The 12,962-nt window shown below is 42.1% G+C and overlaps 1 protein-coding gene across 1 annotated transcript in view; it reads left to right on the top strand.

The window, feature by feature from the left end:
* The window catches only part of PTPRQ (protein tyrosine phosphatase receptor type Q), a 1,724,016-nt gene that overhangs the window by 1,336,041 nt on the left and 375,013 nt on the right, over positions 1-12,962 (top strand). Inside the window, exons 49-50 of the mRNA XM_085652983.1 lie at positions 10,317-10,503; positions 11,383-11,627. Coding sequence (XP_085509109.1) covers positions 10,317-10,503; positions 11,383-11,627 — 432 coding nt within the window. The remainder of the gene's footprint in view (positions 1-10,316; positions 10,504-11,382; positions 11,628-12,962) is intronic.

Below are 12,962 nucleotides of genomic sequence, written 5' to 3'. Positions count from 1 at the left end.
ATGGTGTGATTTTTGGAATTTCATGTAACAAGCAAAACACAAAATTTCCGAAAATATACTTACTAAGCAAGAGTAATTTAGAATTTGGCCAGGCTTTTTTTTAATGTTTAGTAAGAGCCAGAGAAAGTGCTTCAGCACTGGCCTGATACGATCTTATCTTTTGACACAGACAAACTTCGAGAGTGACTGGTTGGGAGACTGGTGTAGCATACTGAAATACTCTATATGTGTTATGACCACAGCAACAGTAAGGTCAATTTTCTTTGAAATGTGAGAAAACTTTTAAGCAGACTTAACAGATGAAATTGTATTTTTAAGACAGCATTCATTCGGGGTTGAAAGACACCCTGCTGTCAAAGACATTTCCCAGGCAAGTACCCCATTTCTGAGGTCAAAATAAAGGGCAGGAACCTGGATTGACAGAAGACATGAACAGATTTCCATTTTTTGCCTTTCAGACAGAGACAAATATTCTGCCTTCATCGACTGACATGTGAAAGGCAGTGATATATTGTTTAAGATTAAAAGTCTCACCTTCTTGCTTGGGATGGAGATGTATGTTGTCAGCGTACTCGAAGAAGGAGACAAGTGGACCCGTGTAGGCATTGAATTGTACAGTTGACACCATAATTGATGTAGGCTTTTCTGGACAGGAATGGACCCTTTGAAATGAGGGGTACGATTTTGCAGGAATGGTCCAAACCACGACAGCACAATGCCACTGACTCCTGCTGAAGTAGTTGTGTCAAATGTGGATGAAATGTCTAACAGGGTGAATGTCCAGATGCTAAGCTGGTCGTGAAAGTCAAGCAACCCTTTCCTAATATTTAAGAGCATGGAGGTTAATTTAGAGTATGACATTCCGCCCTCCATCTGTCAGGGTGCTGAGGTGTTTACCTCCCACACCCTTGCTGGAATATCGACCACCATTTTCAGGGATCTCCAGTGGCCCAGCAGAGATCTCTGTGCCTTCAAAGGAGATGTCACCAAGGCGGCTCTTCCCAAAGCACTGAAAGTTTGCTGAGCACCTGACATGTCTGGTGGCCCCTCAGCAAACTATTTTGCTTTTTGTTTTTCAAAAGTGAACTACCAAAAAAAGAGTTTGTTTTTTAAAAACACAATCAACAATGACCCTGGCCCTCTAGGAGTTTCACTCTATCAGGCTGTCAGTGTAGGGTTTCGGCTGATGGCGCCACCGTTGGAAACATGACGGCCTGCCTAGCTCTAAATAGACTGGGTGGGCCATCGGTGTGGTGGACTGGGCACTCTGCCACATTTGTGGTGGTAGGACGATTGGCAGAATCTGTGAAACTGCTGTCTGATTATCTGCCAAGGAAAAATTAGCCTTATAGCTAAATACATCCCTTTATTTGTGATATGATGTATGAAAATGGAACTGTAATTCTATAGTCCCTTTATTTTTGCACTCGACCCCGTACAGTGCTCAACTCCCTTTCAACTTGAGCTATACAAATGCACCAAACATACATAAAAAACTGCACGAATCAAAAGTGGGAGTGGACTGCCTATTTTTTAAGCCACGGCAGATAACCAAGTAGCCTTTATGAATGGCGTGGCTTTCATTATTTTTCCTCATTCTTTGCAATATACGTGTCAAAAACCTTGCATTTTCATCACCTGTCCTAAGATGTCAGATTGATTGCCAACGGACTGGTAAAATCTGTGATCTTGGAAGTGCTCTGTAACCTATGGTGGCCCATGCAGGGGGCACGTGGGAATCTTAGATTCCAAATGCCATAAGAATGTGGCAGCTGGTCCCATTGCATACATCTTATTACCTCGCCAAAGCTATCATAAGAGGTTTTTGAAAGGGAACAGGCTCATTTAAAATTATAAACAAATGTCTCCTTTCAGTGCTAACATGATTTCCTGATCGAATCAATAATAGATACCAGCCAACCAGTCGTTTGGAGGTTATGATAAAATCGCTCCTGTTCTTTATTTAAACTGTAAAATATTTCAGACTTAGCAGACAGAACAACTGTAATGTTTTGGGTAATATAGTTTTGTGTAGCTTCTTCCCTGCAATATTCATGTGAACAAGCACTTGGCGTCCTTGAGTGTCAGCTCAGGAAATGAGTGTCTGTTTAGTGCATCAGAGGCTGCAGAGGAGGTGAGCTCTCAGTGGGGCTGGAGGAGTCCATCTGTCAAGGAAAGTGCAGGCTTGAACTAACCTCGCCTTCCCGCAGCTGCATCTAATAGAAGCTTTGCCCAGAGGGGAAGCTACTGTACAAGCAGCGGGTCTGCTGTTCGAGTTACATGTGTGAAGAAGCTGTAATGAAAACATGACTTCTGAAATGATATTCTAAAGCGTGTCCACTGGGCCCAATTCCATATCAATAATCAAGACAATATGAGTCCACAAAGACAAGTGTGTTCTTTCCTAAGGAATCCGAAGAGAATTGTGGGCACATTAAGCTCTTATGAGTTCTTCTGGCCACACACAGAGCTTTGTGTTTATGTGTCCCTTTGACTCCGTTCAGTTTAATTCTGATTTACGAAGTTACAGGTACACAGGGAATTGCGAGAGCCAGAAGATGCACCAGCATCAGTCATTCAATCAAAACAATTCTCATTTGATATTCACTTCAGACCCCCAGGTGTGGGCCCTGGGACAACTTAGATACACACAGGATGACTGATTGATCGGCCCTCCATTACCACACATAGTCTCAGCAATGAAATGTGTGCCCGGTAAAACACAACATTCCCTTGTGTAGCTCAGAACGGGGGAAGAATATATTATAACGTTTTCCCGACTCCTGATTTCGACCTGTGGAAGCACACTGGAGCAACTGTCTTTAGTTTGAGCACGTGCAACACAGTTGATTAGGTCACAAGGCACGTGGGCGTGAGCTCACGTGCCTGACTTCAGCATAGTTACTTTAGGCGGTCAAAATAGCAATGACCTGATAGGCTACAGCTACTCTTCCATACACAACAGAATATTGAATCACCACATAGTGCCATAGAACAGAAGTTTATTCAGCTTCTCTTTCAGAACCAGTGTCCATTTTGAAATCACTACATGTGTTTAGGCATAATCTCGCAGCATGGTTTTGAGGTTTGTGGCAAGGCTGGACTGGGAACCCACAGCAGCCCTGGCAAATGTTGTCATATTAGCCCCAGCACATAGTGGGTGCAGTCAGCGAGCCTGACCACTACAAGGAAGGCTTGAGGGGGGGAGGGGTGGGGAGGAGTTTGGCAAAAATGGTTTATTCTACAACACATTTTTCATTATATATTCAATTGCATTAGCATTTAAAGCATAGTAAATGATGACCTTAGAGTGAACCAGGATTCAGCAATCTTTCCATGCAAAACAACAGTTGATGGACAGAATGCAGAACAATGTCATACATTCACCCCAGTACAGAGATCTGGGCCTAAATCCATTGTTCTTTTTTTGCTCACCATGCCATTCCAGTTTGACCCCAGCCATATGCAAATCAGTCTCGACCTTGTGCCTCATGGGAACAGTCCAGCCCGAACTGCCAAGCCAGGTCCTCCCTGGACTGGAAACAAGTATCCTAGGACCGGTTCAATTTCAGGGTTAAGACTGATTTGCATATGGCCAGGTCTAAACAGGGGTGGCAGGGTGAGCAAAAGAATGATGGATTTAACCCAGATCTCTTGACTGGGAGTGAATGTTGTGATTTGTTCTGCATTCCGTCCATTAATTGTGTGTCTTTTGCTCATCTTTCCATAGCCCCTCTCTCACGTTTATTTATTTCTTTTATAGCACCTCTCATACCAGTGTAGAGTCAGAGCACTTTACATCACACACAAATACAGAGACAATGATTATACATGTGTAAATAAGTGTATAGAAAATGTTACATAAGACAAAGGGGACTGTAAGGTGTAGAATATACATGTCATACAAACTGGTAGGCATTTTTAAAGAGTGCTTGGTCTGGAGCAGCACAAACTCAGGATTCAGATTGTAACACAGTGGCTAGGGTTACTTAAGAAATTATTCTTTACTAATAGTGTATTTCTACCCAAACAAACCCTTTTAAGCAACATTAGGATAAGGAAAGACTCAGTAAAAAACATAACTTTTTAACCTGTACCATATAGTTTGCATTCAGCTCTTTGATGACACATCATTTCTCATTGTGCTAGATTATGATTGCAATTTAGGAACTGCACAGTAACAAAATGGTCTCTGAGACAAAGGCAGTAAACCACTAAGCTATGCACATAAAATACTGTTCTGTGATCTGCATGGTGCCTGTCCTTTGCTGCAGGCATATTAGCCCTCTGCACTACCTTAGATGATTTCCAACTGCCACTAGACAAAACCATCTCTCTCCAGCAGATACATTAAACATTTAAGTTATCTTGACACTTTCATTGTTGCCTGAAAACTACTGGATATACAAAGAACTTTGCAGCAGGTGCTTTCAAAACTGCTGCACTCTCTAAAAAAGTGGCACCCAGCACCAAAACCAGATCCCCACCCTTCCACCCTCCCGGAGAAATGCCCGATGCCCGGTATGGCAAGTCCGGCCTTGGTCTTTGGAGTTTGCCAATGATTTTTGAGTCTTTGAAATCTGGTAATTGTTTTAGGTGTAGAACAGATCAGGTTATATTAATTCAGGTGTGCCAGAATTAGTAATGTAGTCAACTCAACTGGTGTGATGGAATGGGATGATTTTTCAAAGGAGAACGGGCTGCATGTTAACAACCTTTACTATATCCTGGGCCACTGGAATTATGCAATTGTGCGGCTGTGGCGATTTTTGCATGATTTTAGATTTGCTGCATTTGCGACATAATCCATCATCTGCTGCATAATCTGAAGATTTTAACAAAAAAAATCTGTTTCTAGCTCAAATTGTTCAAACGTTACTAAAAGAAAAGTGACAGGTGTTACTTCTCAGTGGAAGGCCCTTGGCAAAGCTGGACTAGTCACCTTTCTGTTGCTTATTCCTGTATTTGGGTGTTAATCTGGTACTAGTGAGATGCAACCAATGCACAGACAGTGTTAATAAGTGTAGAAATGACAAAATAATGAAGTAAATCTGTTACAAAATATGCGTCATTATGCCGCATAATTTGCCTTTTCTTCCTGCATAATTTACTCAACCCAGCTGCTTTATTTGGCACGCATAATTCCAGTGGCCCTGGCAATAGCATTGACTTGGGAAATGAAAAAGAGGCCGGAAACAAATAGGATCTTATTTTTGGTTCCATTTATATATAAGAAGTGTTCCTTCTTTTAGTGGAACATGTGGTCCAGGCTTGAGAAATTGATTGTTTAGTCCTTTGTACAATCATAAATGGATTTGTATGTTGCCAGTTGACATTTGGAAAGGTTACCTGTTGTTGCTGCAGGAACCTAGCTATCTTACCCTTTAGTGATGCCCCAAAACACCAGGCATGTAGATGAATCGAAATGCATCGCTGACGTTTTGCTTGCAATTGTTGAGAAGAGAATGGACCCATTACTTTGCAGATATGAAAATTCCTGCCCACGATACAGTTCTCTTAAGCAGTATTGGGTGGTCAACAGTGTCATTCACATGTGGCAGAAAGTTAAAAAAAATAAAGGTTTTCCTCATCTAGGTGGAGGAAATGCTCTTCACAAATTTTAGTCAGCACAGTTACTGTGTCCCTTGAGCAGCGACATTTTAACTGTTGGTTGTGTAGGAGGCAGTTTAGTAGTACTTAGACTTAACATTGTCTCTGCACCTCACTGTCTAAGATGTTGCTGATGATTGAGAGAGCTCAAATAGGTCTGTAATTGGCCCGGATTTTGGGCCAGCAGATACAATATCCAGACAGGGTTGATGGTGTGTTCCAAGGAGTCAGGAATTGTGTCAGAGATAAGAGAGGCATTGATCAAATTAGTTGTATCCTTTATAGTTGAGGCAAATAATTGTTTGAGGCAAGAGGCAAAATATAGGTCCATACGAGTCTTGGATTTTTATGTTTTTTATTTTGCGGCCAGGTTTGAGACCTCGACTCTTTCCAAAGGTGTGAAGGAACTTTGTAGTGGGCAGGGACAGATGGACAAGTAAGTGTGCATTTCTGGGTATATGAAGATTTTTGAGAATCTTGACCTTGAAGAAATTGAAGAAGTCATTGCAGTGTTACTGAAAGGAGCATGGGTAACTGGTAGGTGCTTGAGATGGACAATTCTTGGTAGATATTTAATATTTCCTTCATCTAATTTGTGGAAATGTTTGCAAACTTGGCCTTTTGGACTCTCCTGATGGCTTTGTATTAACAACTCCTTTTCCTCTTGTAGAGGATATTGGGCTCTTTGATTTGTGATTCATACCATTGCCATTCTAGGTTTTGGTTGCTTCATTTCAGTTAAGTAACTTCTCAAATGGACCACTAGTTTGTGGAATTTTGCAGCCACCTTTAGATACCTAGGTGTGGTGGGGCCTAGAATGTCTATAGCAGATGGTATGTTATAGTAGAGATGGTTGAGCAATGTTTTGGGGTAGGTCAGGCAGAATGCTTGATTGCAGTAGCACTGCTGATGGACACGAACATCGCTGTGCTTCTGTTACTAGGGTGTCTGGTATGGGTGGGTACAGAATGGCTGTAATGGTCTGTGGAGGGTTTACGGTCTGGTTTTGAAAGTTAAGCAGGGATGAAACAGTGATCCTATCATGCCAGGTGGACACTGCAAGGAGGATTTTGAGGTTGCATTTGAGCATGAGTTCTAGTATGTGACCATCTATGTGGGTGGGGGCTTTAACTTTTTGCCTACTGGCAAATGCTGAGAGTCTGCTTATTATCGGGGAGGTTTATTACAAATTTGGCATTAGCGGTACCTAGTCAAATTGAAAGTCTCCCATGATGCTGATTTTGTTGTCTCTGGTTTCTAGATGAAGCAGGGATTATATTGGGGGAAAAGGGAAAATGACCACTGCTGCAGTGAAAGGTCTATTGCAGTTGATTGTTGCAGTAGGCCGCAATGCGCTTGAAGCATGAGAATGCAATGTTAAGCATTTTCAACCAGGATAGATTATTACTGAAGATGGGTGCTAGTCCTCCCCCATATTGTCCCTTGTCTAGTGGTATAAATTAGAGCAGTTTATCAGGGATAGAGATTTAACTGTCGCATAAACATATTTCTCTGAAGCCAACTAAGTGACTTGTATATTCAGAATGAAGGCTGCAAGTATCATGGGTGTGCCTCATCCACATTTGAGCCGAGTTTAAGGCATGGGAGCAGAACGTGGGTTGTTTCATTCAGAGTAGATGGAGTTAGTACATCTGCTATGGGGGATTCACTGTTGTTAAAAATTGGGTTTCTGGTTGGCTAGGGTATGCACCTAAGCCAGGCAGAACCTGCCACTCTGGTCAGGGTAAGGGAGTTGCACACCCAAGATAGCCCTTGCTCATCCCTTTGGTAGCTTGGCAGAGCAGTCATGCTTATCCCAGAGACAAGTGTAAAGCGTTTGCGCACCATACACACACCAGTGACACACTAGGCACACCACAAAAAAAGACTGCACACAAGGTTATATAAAAATATCTCATATATTGTATATAAATCACATTAGACATCAATCACATAATTCACTTTGCCAACCAGGCAATAGTCATAACATCATAGATAGTGCACTAAAGTAAATACTCATAGGTTGCACATGTCATAAAATAAGTAATCAAGAAAACATTTATACATTACATCAGTTAGTGCCATAAAGCCACCACTTATAGATTGCACCTGTAATGAACACATGATGAAACCAACACCCTACACCATCACAGTATGTATGATGCAGTTCTTAAGACTCATAGGTTTTATCCGGTCACCAGGCATAAACTGACACTTATCATAACTTTAGGGCTTGAAATACAGCAGCCCGACTACACATGAATCACCAGATATCACTCTTATAGAATTTTAGGCCACAGTGCATCTGTGCATCTATTATGGTTAGTACAGTACTCAGAGTGGTTTCTCTGAAATTGCTCCAGGTATGTGCTTGAAATGGAGGGGGAGGGGACACATCCTTCTCCCCTATCGGCGGGGAGACTTTACTCAGTCCCCTCCACCTCGGAAGTGGCTGCGGCAGCTGCTGCTGCGTACAAATGTGGGGGAACAATGCACCCCGAAGCGAAACAAATGTGGTGAGACTTCGCTGTGTCCCTTGCAGCTGGTGATCCTCTCCACTGGAGCTCTTGCTCACACCAGGAGGCAGTCGGGACACGGACTGCTCCCATTTCCTCCAGCTGACGTGACCCGCAAAGGGGTCCCCACTGGGATTGGCTTGTTTTCCTTCGATGTGGGCGGGACTCCCTCTGCAGCCTTGTCTATGTGAGGGGCTGCGCTGGAGGGGCTCTTGCTGGGTGGCTGCAGTCGGTCCCCAATGACTCCTTGGCACGCTGGAATTCCAGCTGGGCTCTTTACAGTGCCACATCACCTTGGGCACAACCAAGCGGTAATGTTCCAACCGTGAAGCTTGCAGCAGAAAGGCTGCGGAAAACATGAGTGCAGTATGTCACCTAAACCACTCCTTACTGCTTCATTGGTTCAGCGATGAACTCTGGTGTATTTGAGGCAAATAACTACACCAATGCTCCGGCCTCTCAGAGCACTGAACATGCACTAGGCTGGTCAGGAATATAGAATTCGGCACACCCTCACACTCCCTTCCTTTAAAAAGTAGAAGAACTTTCCAAGCCGGAGCAGCAACTACAGGCCACCTCACCCAAGATCATCATGGGCAGCGCTCCTCACACTGTGCTCCCAGCCCTCCTTGCAGGCAGGTAAACTTCCTGAAGTCTTTTATCTCCCTGAGACTTCCAACAGTATGCAAGCACACACAAGCCCTTGGAGATTCTTCACAAGCACGATACCATGCAGGGCATAAAGAGTCAGGCCTTTTCCCCCACCACAGACAGAAGCAGCAAATGCAGGCCAACCCACCCATCACACAGAAAAGGCAGCGCTCCTCACACGGTGTTACCACTCTTCTTCTTGGCAGGGTGCTCTTGTTTCTTGAAGTATTCTAACTTCCTGGGGTTTTAAGGTCCAAAGCTTATAGTCAATTTTGTCATTGTTCTCTTTGTGGAAAGGATCTCTATACCCAGTTCAAACCAGTCCTGTCCTACCTGGTGTAGCATGACCACAGGCGACGGGGACAGCATTGTGCATAGGAGACACAGCCAATTCAGGTGCATACAAAACTCCTCCGACCACTCTAAATGCAGACCAGGTCTATTCAGTCCAGCTACGAGTCACCCAAGCAAGGCAGGGTACACCGCAACCCCTCTTGTGACTGTCTAGAGTGAATGTACATCCCCAGCTCTTGTCACTCCAATACCAGAGACGCTGAATACACAAACAGCCAGAGGCACACATAATGATCAAGTAAGAAAATGACCACTTTCTAAAAGTAGCAATTTCAAATGCACAATTTAAAAACTACCTTTACCAAAAGGTGCGTTAATAAATTCCGAGTTTAGAGAGCCTAAACTCAATTTTTCTATCTTGTCCCATTAGAAAGATGTCACAAAGCTGCTCCCATGTTAGTACAGGGGACAGATAGCCTTTCAATAGTGAAAAACTAAATACACAGTATTTCACTATCAGGACATGTTACACACGTCAGTACATGTCCTACCTTTCACTTACACTGCACCCTGCTCATGGGGGTACCTTGGGCCTACCTTAGGGGTGCCTTACATGTAAGGAAAGGGAAGGTTTGGGCCTAGCAAGTGGGGGCACTTACCATGTCAACAAGGCAGTTTACAACTACGTGTACAGACACTGCAGTGACAGGTCTGAGCTACATTTTTTACGCCTACTCGTGAGTGGCACAACCAGTGCTGCAAGCCCACTAGTAGCATTTGAGTTACAGGCCCTCACACACAACATGCACTGTACTAGGGACTTGCCAGTAAATCAAATATGCGAATCAAGGATAACCATTCATATCACAATTTATACAGAGAGCATGTGCATTTTTAGCACTGATCAGCAGTGGTAAAGTGCCCATAATCCTTTAGCCAATGAAAACAGGGTCAGACAATTAGGAGGAAAAAGGGCAAAAGGTTAAAGGATAACCCTGCAAAGAGTGCAAGGTCTAACAACTGTGGATGATGTATTTTGAAGGATTTGGATAGGATCCCATATATTGCTATCACAGGCAGTCACATTTCACGAGATGAGAGTGTTAGGTAAGCTGTCAAAAAGAGAACAATGAAAACAACTTGTTCTTTAAATGAAAACAGCAAAGCAACCATTGTAATATTGTCACATATGCAAATTCAATTACTGCTTTCAAATTGTAATACTTATATTTTCTGCTCTTTAGGTTAATACAAGTGATTACAGCAAGATGTTCAATCGGACGAATAATGAAAGTTACATTTTGGAAGTTTTTGACTTAAAGCCGTTTACCAAGTATTCTGTTGTGGTCATTGCTGTTACTGGAGATACAAACTCAAAAAATGTTGGAGGGGCGTCTAGTAATCCAGTAATTATTACAACCCTGGAAGGAGGTACGTGTTTTTGTCGTTTCCCACTATAGGTCGACCAAGAAAAGAAGACCTATAAAAAAGGTATTTTGCTCTAATTGCTTGTGGTGTACACTTCAAGATAAGGTTTTACCAACTCACACTATCGCCATTTATGGGAGACAGCATGATGCACTCATTCATTTCCAGGACATTAACTTTAGCTTGATTTGGGAAAGTAAAATGGATGTTAGCTGAAGACTGCTCGCTGGTCACAAGCTGAACCTGTTACTCTCATTCCAGTATTTCACTGCATGCCTTTATTTGGAATTCATTTCAACTTACCTCTATGGACATTTGTACATTTATAATTTGCTGGTTCCGAGAAAAGCAGTAAGATATATCAATAATGCACAGGTGCGCAAAATTATAATTCCACCCGCCACTTTGGACGAAATAATTTTTTTTCACTTTATGAAACTCCTAAATTTAGGTTTTGCCCTGTTATGCTTCGGGAGTAATTCTGATGTGTTTTAGGGATCTCTTTTCAAAACAAAGTTTTTTTAAAGAAAGTTAAGGCTATTTCCATTATTTTCCTGAAAGAAGAATGTACAGAAAGACAATCAACAGATGTTGTTCTCACACAAAATCGATTTTGAGTATTTTCTCTCCTCGGTTGCTTAAAAATGAAAATTTTATTAAGGTTAATTTCATTTATAAACGTTTTCCTAAAGTGTCAGGAAGTTTGCCAAAGAGATGCAGACCATTATTGTAGTGCATGCCATGCTATGAGAACTTGCACTTGCCAGAATTACAGAAATGCAAGTCTTGCTTGCGCTTCGCAATGCATTAGAAGACCATTCTAAATGTCATGCAGCAATTTTGACATGTTAGCACAGCTTTTAATGAGTGCCTTTTTTCTAGTTCCTAAAGACCCACCAAGCAATTTAACCTATCAGAAGATGCCGAACGAAGTAACAAAATTCCACATGACCTTTAAGCCTCCATCGGAACCGAACGGTCATATCCAAGTGTATCAAGCCATAGTGTATCCAGATGACGACCCTGCTAACTCTCAGATTCGCAATTTAACCATCATCTCAAATGAAAATAATTCAATAACGGCTGTGATTGATGGTCTGAAAGGAGGACACACATATAAGATAAATGTAAGGATCACATCTATTCGGTTATTTCAAATTGTTTTGAAAAGATGCTATGCATCTAATAAGTTTTGTACATGATTTCTGGTGACTTATGAGAAGGTTACTCGTCATCTATTTTTTATTTTCTTCCCTGTTTATTTTATTTGACAAAAAAATAATTGTAGAGTGTACCACCTTTAACGGCAGCTGCATTTTTTTTTTTTTTATATTTGAGAAGCTTTATTGAATACATTAGTAGCACACAAAGAGATCAGCAGATACAGAAAATAATCAAATATAATATTAACAACAACTAAGCTGATATCAAGCTAGAGAAAAACAAAGCATTTTGTGGGGTTATAAGGGACGGGAGAAGGGAAGAGAGGGAAAAGAGAGGAAAAGGAATAAAGGGAAAGAAAGGGAATAATAATACCAAAATATCGATTATAAGATCTTCGTATCCATTATGGCCAGTAGGCTTGGAGTAGTCGCAGGTGAATTATTACATCTAGACCTGAAGGGTTTTGTTAAGGGCCGTCACCTGTCAGATCTAACCTATGATTTCATTGGAGCCATTGACATGGCTTCAACATGGTCTCTCCTATTGACAGGGATGACACTGGATGCGGAGAAGGCCTTCGACAGGGTTAACTGGCTGTTTATGTCGGAGGTCCTAGCCAAATTCAGAGTAGGTGACAAATTTAGACGAGCCATCTCTCTCATATACTGTAATCCATCGGCCAATATTCTGGTTAATGGCTCCCTCACAGAATCCCTTGTGATAACAAGGGGCACGCGTCAGGGTTGCCCTCTTTCGCCTCTATTATTTAACTTATATATTGAGCCTTTCGCACAGATGTTGCGAGATGATACCAGGGTGTCTCCATTTAAATATGGAGTGTGGGAAAGGAAAGTGGCACTATATGCCGATGACATTCTTATCTTTACAGCAAATTTGAATATGGCGTTTCCAGCTGTCATCGAGCTCGCCCAGAAATTTGGATTGGTTTCAGGCTACAAGATCAATACATCGAAGACCGAAATTATGGCCTGGAATATGTACGTAGATTCTCACCTTCCTCCTCTAAAAACTGTTATAAGATATCTTGGTATCCACATCCTCCATGAAATTGACAAGATCCCCTCCCACAATGTATCATTAATCATAAAAGAAATTCGGAAATTATTGAAAAACTGGGCCAACCTGCCTCTGTCTATGCTGGGCCGGGTCAATCTGATCAAAATGTCAATCTTGCCAAAGTTCACTTTTCTTTTTGATTCCATCCCCTTATTTTTTGAGAGTTCTCTTCTAGCAAAAATACAGAGTGAACTTAATACTTTTATCTGGGCTTCTCGGGG

The sequence above is a fragment of the Triturus cristatus genome, chromosome 4_1 (genome assembly GCF_964204655.1).
Source record: "Triturus cristatus chromosome 4_1, aTriCri1.1, whole genome shotgun sequence".
Lineage (NCBI taxonomy): Eukaryota > Metazoa > Chordata > Amphibia > Caudata > Salamandridae > Triturus > Triturus cristatus.
Note: the sequence above shows the minus strand (reverse complement) of the source record. Positions and strands in the feature narration are given on the sequence as shown.